This window comes from Equus asinus, chromosome 10 (assembly GCF_041296235.1).
Source record: "Equus asinus isolate D_3611 breed Donkey chromosome 10, EquAss-T2T_v2, whole genome shotgun sequence".
NCBI classification, from domain to species: domain Eukaryota; kingdom Metazoa; phylum Chordata; class Mammalia; order Perissodactyla; family Equidae; genus Equus; species Equus asinus.
Window position 1 is genome coordinate 61,875,141 of NC_091799.1, and position 27,138 is coordinate 61,902,278.

Below are 27,138 nucleotides of genomic sequence, written 5' to 3' on the forward strand. Positions count from 1 at the left end.
ATTTTAAATCCTAGAAGATGTTTAAAAAACTCTCCTCGTCAATGGATCCAGATTAAGATTCTACCTGAAGTTTGTTCCTTCTCTCTCTCACAGTCATTACCTTAGTAATAAAGGCCAGTCAGGTCATTGTCACTCTCTCTTCTTATGCTAGTTTCCACAGGATAAACCATGTTACTCAAGTGGAAAAAATCTTGAAGAATTTAAACTACTTAAAAACAAAATGACATGGTATGTAACTCCAGATTAAACAAATTGGAAAAGAGAGGAAGTAAGGCAAATACATTCAAAGCACTAAATTCTTTACCATCAAGGAAAGGGAAAAGGTACTCGTGTAATGAATAATTAGACAAAGCTATATGTACCAACATCTCTGACTACAGAAATGTAAAATTTAATATTACCCTTCCACAAAAAATGTAGAAAAGAGAGTATAAAGTAAAAAGACAGACATATTAATTCAACAAACAAATGTAAGAACACTAAAATTCTTTTGCAGTAAAGCATCTTTAGTTAGGTTAAAATAAAAAACATTAAAAAATTTGCTCTGATTGGGAGACATAACTAAATTACAAACAAAAAGGCTAAAATGCAAATGATTAGCAAAGATAGTTAAGTCAAATTTAAACAAAATAAACCAGATGATGATATTAATATCAGATAAAATTTAAATTCAAAAGAAATAAAAGGTAGAAAATTAATCACAACATACATATATCACACGACGCTTCATGAAAATATTTTTTTTTCTCTGTTTTTTGGGAGAGGGGAGGGAAAAGGGGCAATTAGGCTCACGTGTGGTGATGGATTATGATTTTTGGGTGCTAAACATGATGTAATCTACAGAGAATTAGAAATATATTACGATATACATGTGAAAGTTATATAATGTTAAAATCCAATGTTACCGCAATTAAAAAAATTTTTAATTCTAAATATTATATTTTATTTAATCTTTTAAGAATACATAAAAGTACCAAAATTTTGTGCAGTGAATAATATTTTTTAAAACTTACAGGTCAAAGCTGATAGAAACAAAAAGGGACACTGAGACAAAGAAAACTGAATGGGATATTTTAATAAATCAGTGTAAAGATGAAAAAGTAAAACAATAATGTGAACTACACAACCTACGAGTTAAAAAGGATAGATATACACAGATATAAAAGTCTGCATCATTATTAATGTGAATATATTCCAAAAATAGAGCCTATAAGAAGTCATTAAAATTCACATTAAGCTTAAAAAAATTATACAAGTGACATGTTGTATTTACTATGCAATAAATCCAGACCTGAATCATATACTTTAATTATCAGCAAAAAATAAATGATGTTGGGTCAAAGAAATTTGAAAAATTGCAATAATACATCAAGACTTAAGGGAAATAGGCAGCTACACGCTAGGACAAATTCACAAATTTAAATGTTTTAGCATTTAAGAAAAACAAAGGTAATAAATAACCATTTGTCTTGGGGTTTTAAGAAAGTACACCCACAACTAAGTGTAAGAAGTAAAAAATCTGAAGTAGAAATAAAGTAATGAAAGGATAGAAACATAGAATTCATAAATCTAACATGTAATTCTTTCTTATTAATAAAAGAAATCTCTAATAAGTGTATTTTTAAAAAGAGATAAAACTAAAAATAAGGAGATAAAGCAAAATGTACATAACTTTTTTAATACTATCTTAAGGGACTAAGTGCTAGAATTAACAGACATCAAAAGTCTAAGCCAAAACAATATGTATAAACTAATAACTAAGAAACACTCTGAGAATCTTGTCAAAACTGATTGACTCCCTGGCCCCTGCCATGAGTCCATTTCCAGTTCCCTTTATTACTGAATTTCCAAATGATCTCAAGAATAGTTACTATATTACAGAGACCATTCCAATATTAAGAAAATGATTTTTAAAAATTGGTAAAACAAGTAAAACCCTGATATAAAATCCACAGTATCACAAAACGTGGATTATAGATCCAGATCACTTATAAGTAGAGGAAAAAATAAAATTAGAAAAATTATTAGAAAACATAATTGTACAATATATTAAAAGTATATATTTCACTTTAGCAAGCAAAGTTTATCTCAAGAGTCAAAGTTTTTTAAAGAGAGAATTTTAAAGAAAGAACGATATAATCTCCTGAGTGGACAGCAAATAGCAATCAAATTAGTCTTTTTTAAAATGAAGAAGAACATACTACATTTAATGGTATACCGCTGATGCTGGTTGTTTATCAGTATCCATTACCCCATTCTAGTTGCTTAAAAAAAACTATTCATGCAAGGTCTTTTGTTCAAATTCTGGTTAAAAATATTTTACAGTATTATATGATTATATTAGGAAAGAAGAAAGAATAAATATTACTGAGCTAAATCTTAGAATGTAGGTTAACTAACACAGAAAAACAAACCTAACGCAAGTAGAAAGAGGAGATAAATATAAGAGTAGAAATTACTAAATAGGAAACAAACACGCAACAAAGAGAATCAAAGCCAAAGGTTGGTTCTTTGAGTATCCAGTTGAAATGAAGTATCTGCTGTTTGTAAACAAAAATCAACCCCTCCACTTGCACTGAATCTCATCCCTTCTTACATCCTTCAATTATCTCACTCTCTTGAGCTTCATCCATCCCTCTGGACCTTGCATTGCCCACACCAGCCAACTGCTGCCCAAGTTCTACACTTCTCTTCATAGTAAAAGCTCTCAAACAAGTTGTCAATGCTCACAGTTGGTACTCACTTAACTTTTGATTCATGCTTCAATCTACTCCAATTCTAATTTGTGTTCTTACTACTCCACTGAAACCCCTCCTATCATCTCCACTGGCCAAATTCACTTCTCTGTACCACTGTCACTAGGAGCATCAGGAACACTTGACCTAGCTGACCACTCCTCTTTTAGGAAATACTCTCCTCTCCTGGCTTGGTTTTCCTCCCCTATCAGTAGACAGCTCTTCTCTGTCATCTTTGATGGCTCCACATGTGACCTCAAAATGTTCTAAGTTCTTCAGGACTCTGCCCTAAGCACAATGTTCTCTATCTGCCCTTCTCCTCCTAAGCAATCTCACTGATTCTCACACTTTAAATGTCATATACAGACAAAGTGCTAACCACTTTACAAACATTATCTCATCCTCACAACAATCATGTGAAGTAAGAATTATTTTTCCTCATTTTACAGATAAGGAAACTGAGGCTCACAGAAGATGATGACAAAACTACTGCAGTGGTATTATGGGATTGGCACCTATATCTGATTCCAAATATGAGTTCTAACCCACTAAGAAAAATATATGAAGAAACGTGTATCTTGATTCTTTAAAGAATCTTGTCTATTAATAAATTTTAAAAATGAATTGTAATGATTTAATTTTGTTTACATATAACTAAAGGCTAGGAAAAAAGAAATTACCATTAACAGAGCAATGTACTTTTACTATTATCTGTTCATGTAATCCTTAAAAAATTTATACACCTTTAGTAAACACATTAATATGTTAAGTCTGTAATATCGAGAAGTATCTGAGTCTGTCTCAATTACAGCTAATGTTTTTAATTTTCCTAATAATCAACATCATATAGTATCTACATATTTACAGGAAAGTATTTATCCGCCAGAGACTAATGTTCTTTTTTCTAATCTTGAGTTGGGGTTGGCAAACTACAGCTCATGGGCCAGTCCAAACTACATCCTATTTTTGTAAGTGATGTTTTATTTGAACACATGTCCATTTGTTTACATTCTGTCTATGACTGCTTTGGCACTAAAACAGCAGAGTTGAACAGTTACAACAGAAAATGCCTAGCCTGGGAAGCCTAAAATATTTTCTGTCTGCTCCTTTACAGAAAAAGTTTACCAACCTATGATCTAGAGTAATCCATGCAGTACAAATTAAAATATATGATCATAAAAGTTTCCAACGCATGCTAATTTACAATCAAACTGTCTAGAAGTCATTTAAGTCCAAACAATATAACTTAGAATATAAGAAACACAAATTGCAAATTAATATCTACGTAGCTATGTTTTCAAATCGTCCATCTAGTATTCTGATATAGATCATTAATTTATAATTTGCACCAAAGACAATTTCTAAGAATCAAAAAACTGTTCATTCCTAGACATCTAAATAAACTAAAGGAAGGAAGGATGAACGGACAGATGGACACCACAAACGTCATTTCTATGGTTAATTTCTGTGATTTGCTTTTTTAATTCCAAGTCAGTTTATGTATCAGAATTTTTAAATCTTCCCTGCATTATAAACTACATCTTACATAAAGACTGGCCCTACAGAAAACTGCTGCCATCAGTAAGATAAGCTTAAGAAAGCAAAAAAATTTTTCTAGCACAGCTCCTTACACAGTTTGTGGCACGGAGCTGCCACAGAAACAGGGGTTTTTTTTTCACTTCTTAACACTACATACTACTCCCTCAATAAAATAATAAGTCAAGACTAATAGCACTAAAATTTGGGGCTGAAGTATAGTATCTCAGTACTTACTGGGTAAGGCAGTCAGCAGTTGAAAAATAATTCCTCAACATCCCCCAAAATGTCTCATTTAACACACTGGAAGTTTTAAGTCAATTTTTAGTCTTGAAAATTTATCAAGATCTCCATTTTACATTCCAAATTCCAAAAGATGAAATGCAGCTGAGTGCTTACTGAAACATCCCCTTTAACTTTGATTATTCTAAGCCTACACTGAGTGATAGCTGCCAAGAAAAGATGGAGTTATCCAGCTCAGGAAAGCTGTTTTTTTTTTTTTTTTTTTTTTAAATGCTACATTTTTAAGCCTTGTTACATGATCTTTGCTTTATTGGCATGAGAGTAGGGAAGACCAGGAGAAAAATAAGACCCATGGTATCAAGTTTTTCCTCTTACCATAATTCTAAACCATCTTCCAGAAGATAAACATGTGGAGGCTGGGAAACATCTGTACTCAGTTGAATAACTGGGAGCAGGAAAGGGTACAGGTTCTTGCTGTCTGCTCCTAATCCCTATAGGAAGTATAAATAAAACTTAACATAAGACACTCTAAGGTCCCACCCCCACCAAAAAATCACCTACCATATAAAAAAGCCCTAAAACCAACTTATAAAAAATAAATCAATCAGATTTTTAAAGAATGGTCCTAATTAAAAGCACTACTAAAATAAAGTTAGTTCTGTTTACAATTGGAAAGCAAGTAGCAAAAAAATATTATTCAATTGCCTAACGGTAGCAAAACTATATACACCAAGGGTATACACATTGGTTCATTTTCAGAGATTCCACATATAAAAATATATTTTCCCCTCTCTGACTACTGAAGAGGTGTTAACACTGATATATTAAATTCTGTAAATGACCTCACTTAAATAATCTAAAATGAACGTAACCTAAGTATTTATCAATAAGATAATTAAATTGTGGTACATTCATATTTTATGATGCTGACTAGCCATGAAAAAGGATTAGGCGTGGAACAAAAACAATCTCAAAAACAAATACAAATTGGATTAAAAAAGTGCAGAAGTGTGTATAACAAGTCCATATGCCAAAGAATTTTTTTAAATAGCTACATATGTATATGCAGATATATGCATAAAAATGTTTCTTGGGAGCAAATAGGAGAAATTATTAACCCTAGTTAAATACAGGAAGGGGAAAAGGATCTTGGAAGGGGGTAAAGGGAGAATTTTGGGTTTTTTGCTTTTTTGTAAGCTTTTTAAAGAATATGTACACATGTTATTTCTTCAGTGAATATTTGCTAATATTTTATTGAGCCAAGAACACAAAGATGGAGGAAGAAGAGGGGGTCATATCTAGGATTCTAGTTTGCCTAATCATTGTCTTATAGAGCTTGTCTTAGTGTATCACACTAAATCTAAGCACTTTGAAAGAAAACAAAAAAAATAACAAGTCAATTTCGAATCCATAGTAATCTCTATAATCTGTTAGACACAGAAGGAAACCAAATAAACCATCAAATGCCTCCTGACTCAGGAAATAATTCAAATGTCAATATAGTTTATAGCAGATTACAATGTAACAAAATATATATTTATTCCCCTTTTGATGACATACATGTACAAAATTCTATTTTTATCAGTGGGGCACAGATAACTTCAGTAGAAACAAATAAAGCTTATCCTTAAATATGTTAAGTATAAGTTTGACCCTATCTATAACTAAAAATCAGTTGAAAGACCTTATTAAAGATTTTTCCAAAGGAAGAGAATTATAAAAATGTCACACTTAATAAAGTAGTATATTGGCCTTAAAATTCAGTTAAATTTCACTCTCCATAACTCAATCTTTAACAGAACAAAAAAGAAAGAACATTAAGAAAAACTAGTCAAGTTCATTTTGATTATCAAGTAGACTTAAAATTTCCTGGGAAAATTAGAATCTACCTACTTACTTAATGCACATCCCACTGAGCACAATATGCTGGCATTAGCAAAACCAAAGTAAGCAAGTGCTAAACATACAAGACTCTCAAAGCCTAAAGAGATTCACCTTTGTAAACTAGTGGCCTGAAGAGTGTGTCCAATTACAGATATGCAGCTTTTTTCAGTCCATAGTTACAACTACAAGACACTGTCTACAATACTATGAAAGCTCAAAAACAAATTCATCAGTTATTAATAAAATTATCAGAAATGGTTAAAAGGGAAAAGTCATGTTGTACTACAAATGCATAAGACATAAGGGGAAATGAGGTGAAGTGTACAAAGGAATATCTCTGTACTATCTTTGCAACTGCCTGTGAATATATAATTTTTTTTTAACTTAAGGGGAAAAACAGAACAACACCCTCTAAAAATTGGCATTTCTCAGGGTACTGTCTTTGGCTCTCTTCTCATGCCCCACGCACATGCTGATAATGTCCAACTCTATTATCTCGAATCCAAATCTCTGAACTCCTGACACTCCAAATGACTATAGGACATCATCACCCAGAAGACAGCTCAAACCACTGAACCAACTCATTGTCTTCCTAAAAAACAGTTCCCCTTCCTGATTTCCTAACTCAAGGAACATGAACCACTATCTAACTAGTGACAAATTATACTGCAATCACCTCCTGGCCCCTCTTCCTCCTCACCTCACATCTGAACGATCCTTAATTCTCTCCAATATTTTTCAAACCTTTCCCCTTCTTTCCAGGGCTTTAATTCGGGTAATCACCTCTCTCATAGTTAACAGAAGAGCCTCCCAACTACTTTCCCTGATCTTAGTTTTATCCCATTCCAAATCAATGTCCTACTGGTACCCTGGTTATCTTCCTAAAATAAAAATGTTAACACCCCTTCCTGTGAAGTTCAAGAGATGTTCTTTACACCTTCCTGACCAGGCCCCCACAGCCAAGTTCCATATTCTATGTTCCAGCCATACCAAACAACTCAGTATTAGAAATCACTGTGTTAATATCTGGAGAAAGCTTGCAGATTTAACACGTGTATTTACTACTGTTCTCTCCCAAGATCCACTAGAAGGATACAGGAGGATTTGTTTTTAAAGACCTAAGCCATAAGTACAAAAATAGCATAAGAGATAAAAGCAACTCATTTTCGGAAGGTAGAAAAAAAGACACGTGGTAACTGACAGCAGACTCAGAAAACCGAAGCTCAAAGCCAGCAGTGAAAAAAAGAGAAAGAAGCAACTACATTGACACTACAGAAACGCCAAAAAACTCCAGAACTGACAGCACCAGGTCTTTGGGAAGGGGGAAGTTGACGAGGAGGTATTAAAAATAAGATGACCCCTAGAACGTGTTTAAAAAGCAGCTTGACGCCAAGATTTCATCAATGTGCACAAACTGTCAAACCAGTGGCCCTCCCCTGAACCAGCATATTTTCTGGTAAGGTAAAACCAATGGTCTCAAGACAGGGAGACATCAGGTAATCAAGAGCAGGGATACCATACAAAACAGGGAGATGTAACATGTAACAGGCAGGAGACTATAAGACATTATAGTATTTTTCCTTCTTTTGTGTACACTTCAGATTTTTAACCAAAAAAAAAAAAAAAACCGGCAAACAAGGATCACAGATAAGATTAAAATATCTAATATGAAAAATAGAGAACAAAACAAACAAATAGAGAACAGCACCTTGAAAGAAATAGAAACCATGCAAAATGAAAGTTTGGAAAAAATATATCATTAATATCCTTGGTAGACCAAAAGAAAACATTGCATTCATGAAATAAAAATGAAATGCTGTAAAATGATTATTCAGCAAAACAAAAAAGAATTCACAGACATTATAGCAGGAAGGAAAAACTTATTAGAAAGGTTGAAAGATAAAGCTGAGGAAATTCCCCAGAAAAGTCAAGCAAAAGGACTGAGAGAAAAAAAAGCAGAAAAGAACAGTAAGAAAAGTAGAGGACTGGTTCATTCATCATCTAAGTAATAAGAAATTCAGAAACAAAAGAAAAACATGAAGGGAAGGAAATAATCAATGAAATACAATAAAGTTATTAGAACCCAAGAACATGAGTTTCCAAGTTGAAATATCCACCAAGCGTCCAGAACAATGGGATGAAAATACACCCACATCATCATAAAATTGAAAACAGAGAAGAAGGTACAAGGTGCCAAAATGGGAAAGGAGGGATGATGCATTTAAGAATCAGGAATTAAAATGGTTCAGGGTTCCTAAGAGCAACTCTGGAAAGCTAAAAGACAACAAAATAGTCTCTCAAATTTTTAGGGAAAATCTAGAATTTTATACCCAGTCAACTACTAAGCATTGTGAAAACAAAATAAAGACATTTTCACACATACAAAATCTCAAAAAAATTTACCTCCCATGTATCTTCTGCAGATGCCACTAGCATCCTGCAAAATTCTGCATCAGAAAGAGGAGGTAAAACAAGGAAGACCAGTATAGAAAACAGGCATCCCACAGAAAGGAGAGACAAGAATCCTTTTGATGACAGTGAAAGGAGATCCAGTTATAACAACTGCACACGGGCACAGAGTAAAATCAGTCCAGACTAAAGCACACAGGAATCTTCCATATTTCAAGATGACAAAGGGAACAAAATACCTGAAGCGTCTAAAGAAACTAAAGAAACGTTTAGACAACAGGTGAAGAGTATAGGTTCAATTACACAGAGAATTAAATGTAGTGAGCAGAATTCTAAGATGACCACCTATGGTTCCTGACCCCAATGTACACACAACACTCCCTAGTTATTCAACCAAATGCTAATCTAGATATGACTGTGAAGAAATTTTACAGATATGATTAAGGTCCTAAATCAAGTGACCTTAAGATAGGAAATTATCCAGTTAGGCCTGACCTAATCACATGAGCTCTTCAAAAGAGAGTTTTCTCTAGGGGCTGGCCTGGTGGCATAGCAGTTAAGTTCACCCGCTGTACTTCAGCAGCCTGAGGTTCACCAGTTCGGATCCCAGGCACAGACCTACACACCACTTATCAACCATGTTGTGGCAGGCATCCCACATATAAAATAGAGGAAGAAGGGCAAGATGTTAGCTCAGGGCCAATCTTCCTCAGCAAAAAGAGGAGGTTTGACTGCAGATGTTAGCTCAGGGCTAATCTTCCTCAAAAAAAAATTAAAATTAAAACAAGAGAGTTTTCTCTGGTTAGTTGCATAAGGGAGAGTCAGAGATTCAAAACCTCAGGGTATTTGACATACAAGAATCTCTCCGATGCTGATACTGAAGATGGTGGGCATCACGTATTAAAGAAGGTGGCCAGACTCTAGGGACTGAGAGCTGCCCCAGCTGACAGTCAGAAAGTAAACTGGGACCTCAGTCCTACATATCAAGGAATTGAATTCTGCCAACAAGCTGAGTGACTGTGGAAAGAGATTCTTCCCCAAAGCCTCCAGGGGAGACCTTAGCCTGGAACACACCTCAGTTTCAGCCTGTCAGATCCTGATCAAAGAGTACAGGCATGGGGTGCTGAACATGTGACTTACAGAATCAGGAGTTAACAAATGGATGTTATTTTAAGCCACTAAGTTTAACATAATTTGTTACACAGTAAAATTTACAAGCTAAAAAAACAAAATTATTAATACATGAGTGTAGATTAGAGGAACAGTTGCACGAAAAAGAAAATTAATCATAACATAATGATATACATGCATTTAATAGCCTTTATATAATCACACAAATAAAAACACTAAATAGCGACCTAAATTAAATTACAACATAACTATATTTGGAGGATGGGGGATAGGAGTCACATAAAGGGGAATGAAAGAATTAAATCTTCATCTTCCATACAAGGAAGTCAAGAGATAATGTCTATAATGCTTAAATCAAGAATGAACAATATAAGTATGTTACTTAGAGCTAAAGAGATAAAAAGCCTAAGAGACCAGTTGTAAGTGTTGAAAGTGGATTCGCCCACCAAATTGGAAATGGAGATACTGCTACTTTTCATAAAAAGTCTTCAAGAACTGACTCCTTAACCTATCTATATGTAGAACTGATCAATATGTACCTAAAAAAAGAAACAAAAACTACCACATTCTCTCATGCCTAGGGGGGCTTTACACATGCTGGCCCATTTGTTTAAAATATCCTTACCACTCTCATCCCTGAACCATCTCATTAACACCTCTCGTTTAGCACCGTTTAACAGCAACTCTATTTAGGTACTACCTCTGTCAGGAAGCCTTCCCTGACATCCCACCTCACCCTCAAGTCTGAGATAGGTAAACCACCACGGGCCCCCATAGCACCATGTTCTTATTACTAAAAGAACACATAACTGTTTAGTCTTCCCCTAGACAGCCACAATCACAAAGAGCTTGCCCTATTCATTTCTGTATCCCAGTGCCTAGTACCATGTATTGCATATTGCAGGTGTTCAAAAATGTTTACTGTACGAATAAATGCCTACTTCCACTGAGATCATCTACTGCAGATTAAAAGGTTTATTTTCAGGCATTATCACCCTCCCCAGTCAGACTACTAGCCTAGGTTCCCAGAATTTAAAAAATGAAAACAAAAACAAAAACATACAAATACTTACACTAATATCTGCCTGTGAAATTTTAAAAGTCAAAAGATGGCAGTGTTTTGCATGAAAGGAAACTTAGCAATAACCCTTAGTACAATCTTCTCAAATGGCTGAAAAACTTAATTTAAGCTACAGTCTCAATTTTAATATTAAACAATATATGCATTCTCCAAAAAGGGTAGATATTACTTGGCTGGAATCTTGCACCCTTGGCCCCCACACACACAGGGCACGTAAGCATCAGGATTAAGGGAAAAGGCCCTAGACACTCCAAACATTCCGTGTAGGTTACTCTCTGGCTTCTTACGATTTCCTGAGGTGAAACTATCTGGAGAGACACAGAAGCTGGGTTTTTTCACACCTCCCTCATAAAACTCTCAAATTGAGTCTAAAAACGCATTTTGGCAGAGATGTGATGGAAAAGGTGTGGGGAGCACTCTGTTCTGTTCCTTAAAGAGCAATCTCAGGCCAGTCACTAACTTTCTCTTAGCCTTTGTATCCTCATCTATAAAAGGGATATAATCTTTCAGGAGAACCACAAGAACTGAAGGGTAAACAGGAGGAGCTTCTAAGTCAGACACTCATTAAAAATAAAAAGAAAGTGCTTTTTAAAAAAGTTTTATATCACTATTCATTTATCTAAAACTGCCTCAGACAGAAATTTCTAACTACAAAATTCATCCTTAAATATTTACTGAAAGAATGAGTTTATGCACCAAAAAAGTACCAGGGTGACAGAGAAAGGTTTTTTTAAAACTAATATTAGAAAGGCGTGTTTTCTTTTAAAACTTATTAGAACATTTTAGAGCAATAATTCTTAATTTAGAGAGAGATCTCCTCATTGGAAAATCTACCAAACTTTGGGGTGAGGGCAGTAAAAGTCACTTGAGCATTCCTGCACCCCGACACTCTAAGTCTTGGCATTAGGCTCTGCCCTCTCCACACTCTCCCCGTCAGACTCTAGTTCACTGTAACAGTTCAAATGAGAGCTACAGGCCCACTCTCTCTCTCAAGTTTTCAGTTCCTGTCTACCTGCTGCACATCCCAATACCTCAAGATCAAGATGTCTACAATCAAATTTACTCCTACCCTCAAAAGCAACTCACCCATTTTCCTGCCATCATAATTTACAGAAGGGAAAATTTTTATTTTAAAACAAGAAAAAGAAATGAAAATGGAGAGTAAGTTTATGCAGAAAAGCCCTGAATACGAAGGAAACTGCATGCAAGGTATGAAGGACTGCACAAATCATGAGTCTACCATCAATGGATCCACTATATCTAATGAAAAAAGATCAACTTTAAAAAAAGTAGAGAATTATTTTTCAGATGTCAAAAATGTCCAAAATAAACATACAAAAAGTGTTTTTGAAACTGTTTAGATCACACATGAAAGAGACATTAAATATAAGACTTTTCACTATCATTAACATAAACCATGTGAAAACAATGAAAAATTTTTAAGAAAAAAAGTACTAAACAAACTGCGCAGAAGTAACTTACCTGAACAAGATGAATAAGTGTTGTAAGAATAGCACATCTCAACATATTGTGTTCTTCACTCTGCTTCCAAAGAAGAGGCAAATACTGTACCAAACATCCTACATACGGTCGGATCTATGACAACAGAGGTAGGAGAAGCACAAGAACTGTATTAGCAAAGAAGGCTACTTACTTTAAGAAACAATGACAGACTCAATAAGTTCCAGGCAGCAAATACAACTTACTAGATGTAATATACTAAGCATATATCCATGTAAAGATAAATCAGACATTACATAGAGACACAGAGCTTTATAGTAAATATTTTTAAACAAGTACCAAATTTATTGCATGAAATAAACTTTAGGAATATAAAACAACATATTGAGGCCAATTATTTCTTTAGAGTTCAACAGAAAATGCTGTTATATTCTGGTTCTTTTTAACAAAACAGTTTACCTAACTGAAAATTATACTGTTTTAAAGAGTGTCAGCATTTACTCATTCATTCAACAATTATCTGATGGCATCTTCCAAATCTCAGGCCCTGAGGACAAGGCACTGGAAAGAAAAGGATGCAAAGGCAGACATTCAAACCCTTATGCTGAGAGAGGATAATGTAATGATATAGTGGAAACACAGGAGAAGACAATCCTTTTCAAAAGATAAAACTGTTAAGCCCACTATGGATGAAGTTAACCAGTTTTAAAAATATACCCCGAAGCACAGCACCGCTTGACAGTGAGTTTCTTGGAAAATACAATGAATCTACACTGAAGCTGGACAGCACTCCAGCTCTAGGCTTACAGTCACAGCATTTGGAATGGCTCTGATGAGAGGATCCTTGGTAATAAAAGAGAAATACTAGACCTTCACAACTTCAAGATTACCTATTTCAATCCCATGGAATAAAATAAAAAACTGCTCCCAGAAAGAGTGACAGTTTCTCTATTCTGCTTATACATTATACACAAAAGGGTAGCAAAGAAACTTTAGGATTTGTTCCCCCTTGATGGTGTTGGGGGTCCGTGGGGTGTAGAAAGATAAGAAGTTAAATATTTGCCCACATATTTCAGTGAGATAAAACTGAATAAGTATTAGAAGACTCTTTACTTATTATATACTACCTTATTTTCAAATTTTGAATCATACTATTATAATAGATACTTATTAATTTTGCTAAGGGCTCTATCTCAAAGATCACTTCAATTATCTTAATAACAGCAGATCAATTAATACGTAAAAACACAGGTTTCAAAGTACCTAACTCACTCACAGTCAACTAAAAATGGCATATAACAGCCTGTTCTACTGAAAAGAAAAATAAGTTAGTTTTGGTTTTGAACAAACAGAATATTTTCCAAAGAATGGCAGAAAGGAAGTATATGCTATGAATCATTGATGGAGTAGGTAATAAAACCAACGTACTCAGTTACATTTGAAAGTCATAAAGTACTTATATCTCAATCTTAGCTACTCTTTAGAATATATGATGTTTTAAACTAAAATTAGCTCTTCAAAAACACTATTTCAAAAATCACCCACAGAGTCACTTTGGCAAAAGACCAAAAAAGGGTTGAGGATTAGAAGCAGAGACATGAGAGCCAAACACATTCCCTTAGGGTAGGAGAAGGGAGGTTAAAAAGTATAGTATTGGGGCAACTGAGGAAATCAGAATACAGACTTGATATTAGACAATAGTACTGCATCAACATAAGTTCCCAAGTCTAACCATGGTTATGATTAAGAAGATGGAGAAGTCTAATATTTTAGAGTGAAATGTCATGATGTTAGTAACTAAAATTCAAAGGTTAAATTTTAAAAAAATCTGTATATGCACATATATAAAAAAGAGCAACTGTAGTAAAATGTTCACAACTGATGAAACTAGATGAAGGACATATACATGGTGATTTATTGAAACCTTTCTGAACATCTGAAATTTTTCAATAAAAAGATGTGAAAGAAAAAATATGGTCCATATACAATTCTCAAAATGATTCTAACAGGGTTCTTTGGTATTTGCATATTTGGTATTTGCATCACTTATTTGCATAACATTAAAAAAACATGGAATTAAGAATGTTTTATAGACTTCGGGCTAAATTACAACCACCCTATAATAGAAACTGAACAATCAGCATGACATAATTGAGATGAAAAAGTACACCAAACACACTCTTCTTTTGGCACCTCTACTCCAAAATAAAAAACCAAAACAGATAAACAGAATTTGGGGGAGTACTATAAGCATTATGGCCTATGAGTTAGTTCATCATATATAGGGAGATATCCATTTTCATTCATAACACATTACTGAAAACATGTGAAAATCAAATATGTAACAGTCTAACAAATGTTTTAACAAGGGCTCCATCCACAGGGGGTTTTGAAAAATAATTCCCTAATGACATCTCAACTCTTAGATAACATTTCCAACAGAATATTTAATATTTCACAAGGCCCTTTAATTTTTTTCTTTTCCTTCAGAAATGCGTAAGTTCAAAGACAGTCTGCCTGACATCACACCTGATGATTACATAGTTTTTCTACATATTTATGGGATCTTTGCACTGGAATAATTTAATTATAGGTTTTCAGCTACTTTTTCAAGAAGCAGAGGAAATATAATCTTCAAATAATTGCACACTTTGGTATAAAGATAGTGACTTCACTCAAACTTCAAAATTAAACTATTATGTGTCAGAAAGTACTGCTGTAAGATGGCTCAAAATGTCTGCAAACCTAATAGGAAAAAATCAAATTCAGTATATGACCGATAGTTGAAGGATATATAAAAGATGGTGTTGTTCAATGGTTAACATACGAAAATGTTAAAGAATCAGACTACTGAAAACAATTTTCATAACCATTTCCTATCTGAGTTCTGAAAACAAAAAGTACTACTGGTAACTATATCTTACTGTTATTTACTGATGACACAGTCATTGAGCTGCTTAGGCTATTAGTGTTCTGAAAGCTGAGTATGGACAGAAACATAAAAGCACTTTTTAATTTACTAAGCAAGAGGAATTGCAAATTTTTGGAGAAAAAGGTTTAGTTAGAGGTTTGGGGAGAAGCAGATCAGAAAATTCATTTCTACAAAAAGAAAAAAAATCTTTAAGAAATTTTCATCAGCCAAATAATATGTAAATGAGATTTAAAAATGGCCAAATCTTGTTTCTATAATCAATTTTTTTAAACAATTTACTGCAATTGTATAGTGATCTAAAGCATACAAACATTTGTAATAATTTCATACTCACGAAACCTTATGAGTTACATGAGCTCAGAATTATCTTCACCATTTTATACATGAGGACACAAGGCTGAAGACCTGCCCAAGCTAAGCAGCAGGAACAGGGACTTGACATGAGTTTAAAACACAGTTTCAATGGCCAAACTTTCTTAATGTTGCTTATAAATCAATATAAAAATGAAATAATGTAGGGGGCTGGCCCTGTGGCATAGTAGTTAAGTTCGCCGCACTCCGCTTTGGCAAGTTTGTGGGTTTGGATCCCAAGTGCAGACCTACACCACTCATCAGCCACCCTGTGGTGGCAACTCACATATAAAGTGAGGGAAGACTGGCAACAGATTTTAGCTCAGGGCTAATCTTCCTCAGGCCAAAAAAGGGGAGAATTGGCAACAGATTTTAGCTCAGGGCTAATATTCCTCATCAAACAAAATAAATAATGTAATCAATGTAATAAGAACCCCAACTGCTAAGAAAATCATGAGATACTATTACTTTAGAAACCAGAACCTAGATCTGCTCAAAATGATTAAGGGTTACTCAAAACTGCCACTGGAGTTGCATAATGTTGAGTTTGAATCCCACCAATGCCACTAATATGTCTGAACTTTGACAACTTCCATAAAGTCTCAAATTGTATAAGATAATAAATTCTAACCCCCACCCAAAGGATTTTGTGAGGATTAAATGAGAAACTTATGCAAATCACTTGGCACAGAAGTTGGTAACTTGTCATCCCTCAATACTTGATGGCAATTCTCATCAATTCCTTTAGAATTAATAAACAGGCTTGAGGTGTTAGAATTCTCTAATAGATCCAGAAGCATATTCCAATCCGCTTAGTGTTTCCTAATTAAGTATTTTCCTAATACCTCGCAGATTTACTTCAGTTCTTTTCAAACAAGAATATGCGGTGGTGAACTCGGACATAAGAAATTACAGGATAACTGAAGGGTAGTTCCAGGATTATCAATTTTTCATAAAGATTAAGAGTGATGGGGAAGTTGAATAATTTAACAATTAAATAATAATTTAACTGTTAAGAACTTTGAATACTATTTTAATATTAAGCCAAACATGAATATAATGTGGACTAGACTGCAAAACACACTTACTTTTTAAGGTAAAAATAACAGATTTCTGCGAATATTTGTATTTGCTGACAGACACTTGTAGCTATGCCCTCACACTGAATTTTAAGAAATACTACTAAGTATAAAACAGATCTGCTAAGAGGTATAAAATTCTGCTTTCTGAACACCTCTACATTGCTGATCCAATTTTTCAATCTTTCAATTTTCTTAACTCATTTTTTAAGAACTCGAGTATAAATGTCAATTTTGAATAATACATAACTAAAATGACACCCTATAAACTAGACATATTTTAATGAATGTTTTAATTTTTAAACAATGTAAATAAAGCAAAGATATTAATGAATTCTACATACACTCTACTTACCTCTCTGACATTTATTTTCATGTTTTACAACAAAATTACCTGCATGTTGACTCTTTCAATCACACAAGAAAGGACGTGTAAAACATGCATCTTTGTGTCACATTCTGTAACTTGCTGCAGTAACTGAAAAAGTAGTGTGAACATGGTTTCCAAATACTGCAGACAAAAGAAAAAAAGGTTCTAAATAGAAATGTTAAAGACCTTTACATACAGACACAAAGAAATAAGAAATAAAATTAAATCATAATGTCAAAGTAATAAAAGACAAACAGCCAAAACCATAGCAACTAACCTAAACAACTTCCAACTGCTGAAGCTGCCAATATTCAGGACAGTGCTGCTTTTCCTTTACAGCTGCTAAACGTGTGCATTTTAGAATTTAATTCATCCATAAACTGACTAGTGTTTTCAGGGGAAAACTATGCCTAAACTTTTTGTGTTTAAACTGCTAAGTAAACTGTTAACAGTGCCCTGTCATTGCTCTTCCACATATGCCTGCTGTTTTGCAACGTCTACTCACTCACGCAAAAGAACACCAATTATTGCCCTCACATATCAGCTCTCTGACGTGGCCCTTAGCATGTGCTGCATGGAGATATAAATTTCTGTAGATAAATACTTGTAATTCTAAGAATGACAGAATATTTCTTATTAGGAAATAGAAAACAAATATCCCAGCTCTTAACTCCTACATTACAAAAGTTATAATACGAATTATAGGATTATATTACAGCAAGAAGCCAGACACACAGAACATATATTTGTTCTGTGAGATACTTGTTCATTTTTACATAGACTGCTAAAACATATTTCTTTCATCCAAAGATACCTAGTGATTTTTTTATTAAAGAAAAATCTCGGCTCTACAAGCTTCCCCATCTATGACCCCCACAACAAATACAGACATATTTTATCACAAACTTTCTTCTTGTACAGTCCTCTTAAGAACAACAAATACTACCAGCCCAGTCTTATTACATATTTAACAAATGCTTACTAAGTACCAATTATATAAAAACACCATGCTAGGTGCTGGGGGGTAAGTGAAAAACAAAAAGAGAAGTAAGACTTGGTATTCTGCTTTTCAAGTAATTTGCAATCTAGTGTAGGACAAACATATATACACAAACAACAGTAAAAGTAACAGACACACAAGAAATGACATTACTAGATGTTTTACAATTTTGAGAAAAGAAAAAGTTTAGCAGTCACCTCCAAAATAGATGACAAGATAGCTAAACAAAAACATGGAGTATAAAAGTGAACTGTTTCAAATAAGTTACCAATAAAAGTAATTACTTCCAAAACAATCTAATACACTTTTAAATTCAGTTTCAACAAGTAACAGATATAATTTCAGGTATAAAACAACACAATATTCAAAAGACATAAGCAGAAACTGTCATAAAATCTAGAAACAAATATTCTTACCGGTAGAAACTGATCTGTTCTAAACTCAAAATCATCTACAGGTGAAGGGCAGTTAAGGAATACCGAGAATATAGGAGATTTATCACAATGAAATATATACAAAAACCAAATATAACAAGCCAACCAAAAATTAAATATTAAACTATCTCATAAATTCACAAAATAATTAACAATTTTAAAGTGGTGTTAAGATTCTTCACAACTAAGTATTTCAAAATTTTTTTAAGGATATTTAACTTCAGAGTTGTAGCTGTTTCAATACGAACCTAAAAGAAAGTACATCATGAATTTTGAATCATTCTAATACTTAACATCATTAATATCAAATGGCAAAACAATTATTCCAAATCACTTTCTATTTTGTTAAAATTAAAGATACAGAGCATATTAGCATCTAGACATAAAAAGTACACTCTCCTTATTTAGCATGGGCTAGACAGAAAAATAAAGTGGTGTCTATTCCCACACTTCTCAGTTTCCCATAATTTGCTTAAGGTGTCTTTAAACCAGAGGGTGCTTCCTGAAAGAAAAATAATTTGCCCTAAATTTAGGGAGAGGATGGGACTGAGAGAAAACAGTGTGAAAGTGATGCCAGAGAGAAAGGGAAGGTTGAGAAGCAGAGAGGAGAAGCAGGAAAATGAGGCAGGGTTGGGGAAGCTGGAAGATGTGTAACTCAAGAGTGAGGGAGGAGAAAAGAAGAGGAGGAAGGAGGCAAAAGAACACAACTTCCCATCGGTCACCTCAATTACACGAAATGTTTGAAATAACCAAAAGACATAGTCTGACATTTTCTAAATCTCAAAGTTCACAAATACAGAAAGGTCTGGACGAGCTCTTGACCTCCTCAAGTCATATTTTCTTTGTATATCAGCAGGTTACCTGGGCAAATCACATCATGACAGCATCATCCCCTCATTTTCTTTCAAGTTTTACCTGGACTTCATCAGCGACATCGGCACAGGCTACCAGACTTACAGTTTCCACGTAAAATACCATGAACTCAAGCCACGACTAAATTCTACATTCTACTTTGTAAAATAATATACCTAAAATTTTTATTTCCTGGCTAAGAGTCATTACTTCCTTAGATGCTACACTTCCCACATCAGTAACGCAACTGGTGGGTTTTTTGCAGCCATATTTCACAAAGAAGCAGTTTTAATCATTTTACAGGATCTTCTGATGACCTGAGATGCTGATTTAGGCACGTTCACCAAATGCTAAGTACTCTACTGCCAAATCTACAGATTCCAAGAGCCTAGAGTGCAGATGTTTTCTCACCTGCCTTTTCTTTTTATTGTCTCTAAAGGTAACATGAACATTTCCAGATTTTCAAATGATTTAACAAATTTGCTGATTAACACATGGAAAGCACTTTGCCAAGTGTTTTACTATGAAACAACCTAATGAAAAGATGGTATACTCATGCAATTAAAAATATTCAATAAAGAACTATTAACTCCTGCATTGTGTCGGGTGAAGAAAAAAAGCTGAGCAAGACACACCTAGCACTTGCCCTCAGAAGGTTTACAATCCAGAAGGGGGAAAAAACCACCCAGGTATTACATAATTATTAATAAAAATAGCTAACTTGAAAAGCATAAGAACCGGATAATCCCCTTGAGGACATGGACTATTTCTAGTCATCTTAAAATTGTCAGCATTTAGTTCAGTATGAGGCACTGTGTTAATAATTTAATTCACAAACATCAAGACATGAAAGCCCCCCCAAAATGGAAACAAACTGCCTAAACACTAATCCTTAAATCACTCACTTTCCCTCCACAAAAGAACAGAAAAAAAAGAACCAGAGACACACTTGACCCATAACCATGACATCCATACAAATAAGTATAGGAAACAAAAGAGACACTTCAAGGAAAACTAGCTGCATTTTCTCTCCTAACAAAAGGAAGTCTGTGCAGTATTATAAGCAGAGAAAATGATAATGGATTGAGACGACTTGCCTACACTCTAATTTAACTGCAAGAATAGGAACCCAGAGCATAAGGGAAAACAAAAAGCACACAGAGTTTAAGAAAACAGAGGAGCATTTAAAATATGACAAATAAAAGTAAGAACAAAATTAGCTCTTCCTGAGCTATAAAAGAAATAGCAAGTATTTACCACATGGCATAGAGACAGAATGAATTTTTGCAGCAATTCATAAATAATAGTCAAAAAAATGAGAACCTGAATTCACAGAATGAAGAGTTTGGGACTGTGACAGAAGACTGGCAGAAGACAATCTAGCACAATTCTTAGGACACTAATTGTTCAATAAATACTTGATAAATAAACGCAAGAAAACAAAACAAAAAATCTTCCTTTAAAAAGACTCTACACTGACTTTTCATAGAATAAATCCAGCCTTCCCAAAGGAGAATGAAACCCTAAGTATCCAGAATCAGATCCAGACTGTGAACTCAGTCTGTGAGTCCACCACACACCTCCAGCTGAAGCCTCAGAAAACTCCTGAGAAGATAACAAGCTAATTCCATACTGAGGCAAGCAAGTGCCATCAAGGTATCAGAAACATTGGAAGGACCCCAGAGAGCATGAGAGCAACAAAGGAATGAACGAGAAGAACCAAGGTCAACACGACTTCCAAAGAAGACTGCTATAAAGATAAAGGTCATGAGACACTTCCATGCCCAGCGTCAGAGAATGAGCCTTGGGATAACTGTCTAGCTTGGACTAGGCTAATGCCTGCCCACTTCCACAGCCAGCCCACGGCAATGAAGGCAATTCCACACACTAAAGCTGGTCGTCAGCCTGCCCATGAAGATGGCTGTTTCTTTGCTGGAAAGACAACAACCAGAGCACACCTTACCACCAAACCATAAACGTTCTGGTTGTACCCCAATTTACATTTTACACAGCCTCTCACAGGTTGAAAGAGTACACTAATGCTAATTTTTTTAGGAGCTTAGTGCTTGTTTTATTGAAGGTTGCATAAGTAACGTAAGTAAAACTTTTAAAAAAATTACTTGTAATTTCCAAAATTGAAAAATATAATTGGCTCAGAAATCTTAGAACCTAAAGAAGCCCAGTATATAAATAAAATATTCTAGTTAAAGAATCATCTGGGGTCCTAGGAAAAGAAAGTTCCTCTTACCTAAAATTTAGTCATTCTGTTTACACAGTGGTAGGAGCACTCAAACCTGAAACTTGCCATAAGCACCACACCTGCTAAGTAACATGTGCTAAGAGGGACGGAAGGGAGCATGCAGAAGCTATTTTTTTCAAATGGGTTTTTCAGTGAAGCACCGTAGCATTGCTGCCTTTATTAAAAAAAATAATAAAAATGGAATCTTACTTCACATCATGTCCAAATATAAATTCTGGGTGGAATAAAGAGCCAACGGTAAAGAAAATACATGTATTAAACAAGAAACAAAAAAGAATAAAGCAGAAAAAGTAAATCAATAGATCTGATTGCACTAAAATTAAAAACCTCTGCCCAAGACAGAATGAGAGTAGAAAGACAGAGAGATTCAACTGCAGTCATAATTTATTTCTTTAATAAAGTATTTGAAATATAAATGGAAAATTATTACAATGGAAATATGGAAAACTGAGTGGTAAGCACACAGGTGCTTGTTATGTTAGTCACTGAATTTTTCTCTTTCCTTGATATAATTCTTAACTTTTAAAAAGTAAAAAATTAAAAGCCTTAGGGCCTACAATGGAGAAAAGAAAGTCTCTTCAACAAATGGTGCTGGGAAAACTGGACAGCCACATGCAAAAGATTGAAAATTGACCATTCTTTTTCACCACACACCAAAAAAAACTCAAAATGGATCAAAGACCTAAAGATTAGGCCTGAGACAATAAGTCTTTTGGAAGAGAATATAGGCAGTACACTCTTTGACATCAGTTTCAAAAGAATCTTTTCAGACACTATAACTCCTCAGTTGAGGGAAACAATACAAGGAATAAACAAATGGGACTTCATCAGACTAAAGAGCTTCTTCAAGGCAAGGGAAAACAGGATTGAAACAAAAAAACAGCTCACTAATTGGGAAAAAATATTTACAAGCCACTTATCCGACAAAGGGTTAATCTCCATAATATACAAAGAACTCACACTGCTTAACAACAAAAGAACAAACAACCCGATCAAAAAATGGGCAGAGGACATGAACAGACATTTCTCAAAAGAAGATATGAATATGGCCAATAGACACATGAAAAGATGTTCATCATCGCTAATCATCAGGGAAATGCAAATCAAAACTACACTAAGATATCACCTTACACCTGTTAGACTGGCAAAAACATCCAAAACCAAGAGTGACAAATGTTGGAGAGGTTGTGGAGAAAAAGGAACCCTCATACACTGTTGGTGGGAATGCAAACTGGTACAGCCACTATGGAAAACAGTATGGAGATTTCTCAAAAAGTTAAAAATAGAAATACCCTATGACCCAGCCATCCCATTACTGGGTATCTATCCTAAGAACCTGAAATCAGAAATCTCAAGAGTCCGTTGCACCCCTATGTTCATCACAGCATTATTTACAATAGCCAAGACGTGGAACCAACCTACATGCCCAGAAACTGATGATTGGATAAAGAAGATGTGGTATATATACACAATGGAATACTACTCAGCCATAAAAAAAGACAAAATTGGCCCATTCACAACAACGTGGATGGACCTCGAGGGTATTATGTTAAGTGAAATAAGCCAGTCAGAGAAAGACGAACTCTATATGACTCCACTCATAGGTGGAAGTTAGTATATTGATAAGGAGATCTGATCGGTGGTTACCAGGCAAAAGGGGGGGTGGGGGGAGGGCACAAAGGGGGAAGTGGTGTACCCACAACATGACTAACAAAAATGTACAACTGAAATCTCACAAGGTCATAATCTATCATAACATTAATAAAAAAAAAAAAGATGCTAACATCACTAATCATAAGAAAAAAGCAAATGAAAACTACAAAGAGATATCACCTTATACCTACTAGGATGGTTACTATTAACAAAAAATCTCCAGAAAATAACAAGTGTTGGCAAGGATGTGGAGACATTAGAACCCTTGTACAGTGTTGCTAAGATAGTAAATTGGTGCAACCACTAGGAAAAACAGTATGAAATTTTCTTTAAAAATTAAAAATAGAACTACCATATGATCCAGCAATCACACTTCTGGATCTATACCCAAAAGAATTAAAAGCAGGGTCTCAAAGAGATATTCTTACATCCATGTTCACAGTAATACTATCCACAATGGCCAAGACATGGAAGCAATCCAAAGAGCCATGAATGGATAAACAAAATCTGGTATATACACATAATAGAATAGTATGCAGCCTGAAAATGGAAGGAATCCTGTTACGTGCTGCAGCATGGACCAATCTTGAGGACAGTAAGATAAGTGAGATAAGCCAGTCACAGAAAGATTTTTTTATAGTATTTCATTTCTATGAGGTATCTAAAGTAGCCAAATTCATAGAAACATAAAGTAGAATGGTGGTTACAAGGTGTAGAGGGAGGGGGAAAAGGGGAATTGTTGTTTAATGGGTGTCGAGTTTCAGATTTGTAAGATGAAAAAGTTCTGGTGATCTGTTTCACACCAATGTAAATATACTTAACGGTATATTTAAAAATGGTTAAGATAGTAAATTTTTAAGGTTTTTTTTAACACAATAAAAAAATTAATTCTAAAAAAATAAAAATTAAAAGCCTTCCTTTCTGAAAGAATGAGTTAGAAATAAGCTTAGAAGTAAAAAATTTCAAAGTAGTAGTTAGCTTAAACCTAATCAAATTTTCCCAACATTTATTACAAAAAGTTTCCAAATACTGTAAAACTATAAATGCTTGCTCATGCCTAGATCAAGTTTTAGTTTATAAAATTTGGATGTCTCACACTAGCTAGTAAATCCAAATTGCTAAACACTGAGAAAAAGTTACAATATTTCAAGTAAACCAAAAACATTTCACTCTTTGCACTATATTCCCCCAGATCAAACAATAACATTAAAACTGTCATCAACTACTGGAGATAGAGATGCACTCTACCCAGTGGCCTCTGATATAATATCATTTATGGAGCCCTTCCCTAACTGGAGAAGTTGCTTTCTCTGGTTGCTGCACTATTTCTGCTCTGTCGTAGTTGGTCTCATACATAACTGTAAGATGGGAAGCCACACAGACAACTAGAGTAGCTCAGGATTAAATCTATCTCAACTCCATAAGAGCAGCACTCAAGCAAGACAATGCCGATTCTGAAAGCGAGAGAGGATTTAGATTCATGTGTATGTGTATTGCATACAAATGCATGTTTACATGTTTGTACATATGTCTACAAGTTTGTACATTGTTGCATATATGTATGTGAGTATAAAGTATCTTCCAACATTTCATTAGCCAGCATTTTTCATAGGTTGAAATTAAAGCAGTATCTCTTACATACTCTCGATCTTAAATGTACTCTAAAAAAAAGGGGTGGGCAGGCCAAAGTAAGCAACATTAACTTAGTGCCTTACTACCAACGTTGTCTTCTTAAGAAGTAATATCAAAATAATTCGGCAGGATAAAACAATCATACCAGATGTAAAAATGAGATGTAGCCACCAGAAGATGTACAAGAAAAGGGCAAAAGTTGAACCTACAGCAACATTTCCTCAATGTATTCCTTGGATATTAATGTATTTGTCATCTTGAATACTCACAATGCCAATGTACACTTTAAAGGCTCTGATCAGTCCTATAGTAAAGAGGAGTATTTGAACACTTAGTCCAGTGTTTTCCAAATTTACCTGGCTATGAAACCCTTTCTCTCCAATAACGCTTGTTTATATGTGATAGAATTAATGTTCAGCTTTTAAAACGCTGACCTAAATAACTCATTTTTCTCTTCATTTCTCTCTTAATAGACTCATTAAAAAAAAAGTGTATGATCCAAGGAGTTTCTCTTTCTCCCAAAGAAAACTTAACTGAAATTTAATCTTTTGTAACACTTTCATAAAGCACTTAATGTCTTCTCTCTGATACCACTGACAAAATAGCAAATAATATTTCCAACTAAGAAAACAAAAATTAAAATCTTATGTCTTTATTCTAAAGCTACTACAAAAGTAATTCTAGCAAATAGTAATCTTAGAAACAGCTACGTTTCATTAATAAACTTCTAAGAATTTAAACATGGTAAAATAAAACTGAATTCCTTTGTAACTTCTCATGCTTAATTATTTAATTATAGAATTATATTTAAATTTTCAATTATTTACACAAAGTAAATAACATTGAAGTAAAAACTCCAAAGATCAGTTCTATTCACCTTTGGAATGTATCACGCTCCTCCAAGAGATTTATCTTTCTAATTACATTTTCTTTCACTGAACATTAAAAGTAGTTTATATGATCGTGGCACATGTGTAAAAACAAGAAAAGTATGGCCCAAGCCTTTGCTGAAAAACAGACTAATCAGGTGGGTTCAAAATTTTTTAAAAGGGGGGCATGCTGAGACATGATTAAATAAGCTCTTAGCATAATTTAGGGGAAAAAATCATTTAATTTTATCTAAAAAAATTTGAAATGCAGAAAAAAGACAACTGGATTCACTTTTTTTAAAGACTATGCTGGAGTCAAATATAAGCCTAAGACAAAGAAAAGGTATATTAAGTCATGAATATATTCACTTAGGCATAAAATAAAACAATGGTGGGGAAAAAATATTTTATACAACGCTGAACTTCTTAAAAAAAAAAACCTCTGAGTAACTGAAGTATATAATAAAGCAGCAAACTTACTGCTTTGAAGAAAAATAAAGCAACAAAGAAGGCATCATCAAATTTAAGACTATTATGTGAACAAGAACATACATAAAGAAAAAATCCTAAAAGAAACAATTCCAAAGGCTAAACAAAAAACTCTCAAATATGAGAGACAAAGAAAGAACCAAAAGTAAGGGTGAACTAGATCATGGTACTATCTCAAATGTAAGAATGACAAATTCTACCCTGAACAAGAATATGTAAGCTATAAAAGGATCTTTATAAATTTATTTTATTCTTACTAAAAAATTATAAATGATTTTAGAATCAAAGGACTCTCCTCCGTCAAATCAAAATGTTCACCAAGGAATAACGACAGCAGTCAAAGGCCACCAACATTCCAAAGAGAAACAGGAACCATATCTGTATCTGAAGTTTAACATAGGCTAAACGAAAAATAACTTTTCTAAGACATTTAAGCAACATACCACTAAGTCCTGATCTTGAAGCAAGTTACAAATTGCCTCATATAACATGGGTCTTAAGTCAGACTTGAATTTCACAGAAATCCACTGACCGATGAGCCAAATCACCCTGCGTCGCAATGGCTTATACCTAGATAGAAAAAAATCATGAAATTAAAATGTTAAATATTTTAAGAAGTTTATTTCACTTAGTATATTTCATCATTTAAATCTAAAACGTACTAAAAAAGCAATCTACATTTTTCAGATGAAAGTTTAAAAGCTAGTTCTAAATGTACCACAGTATAAATACTAACA

At 34.1% G+C, this 27,138-nt stretch overlaps 1 protein-coding gene across 2 annotated transcripts in view; it reads right to left on the reverse strand.

Moving 5' to 3' along the window:
• Nucleotides 1-27,138, reverse strand: part of IPO11 (importin 11) — a 224,076-nt gene that overhangs the window by 130,108 nt on the left and 66,830 nt on the right. For both annotated transcript variants that reach the window (XM_014848523.3, XM_014848524.3), the window contains exons 16-21: nt 26,845-26,971; nt 18,861-18,894; nt 18,629-18,669; nt 17,237-17,353; nt 12,502-12,615; nt 4,890-5,005 (exon numbers count right to left, since the gene is read on the reverse strand). In XM_014848523.3, coding sequence (XP_014704009.1) covers nt 4,890-5,005; nt 12,502-12,615; nt 17,237-17,353; nt 18,629-18,669; nt 18,861-18,894; nt 26,845-26,971 — 549 coding nt within the window. The remainder of the gene's footprint in view (nt 1-4,889; nt 5,006-12,501; nt 12,616-17,236; nt 17,354-18,628; nt 18,670-18,860; nt 18,895-26,844; nt 26,972-27,138) is intronic.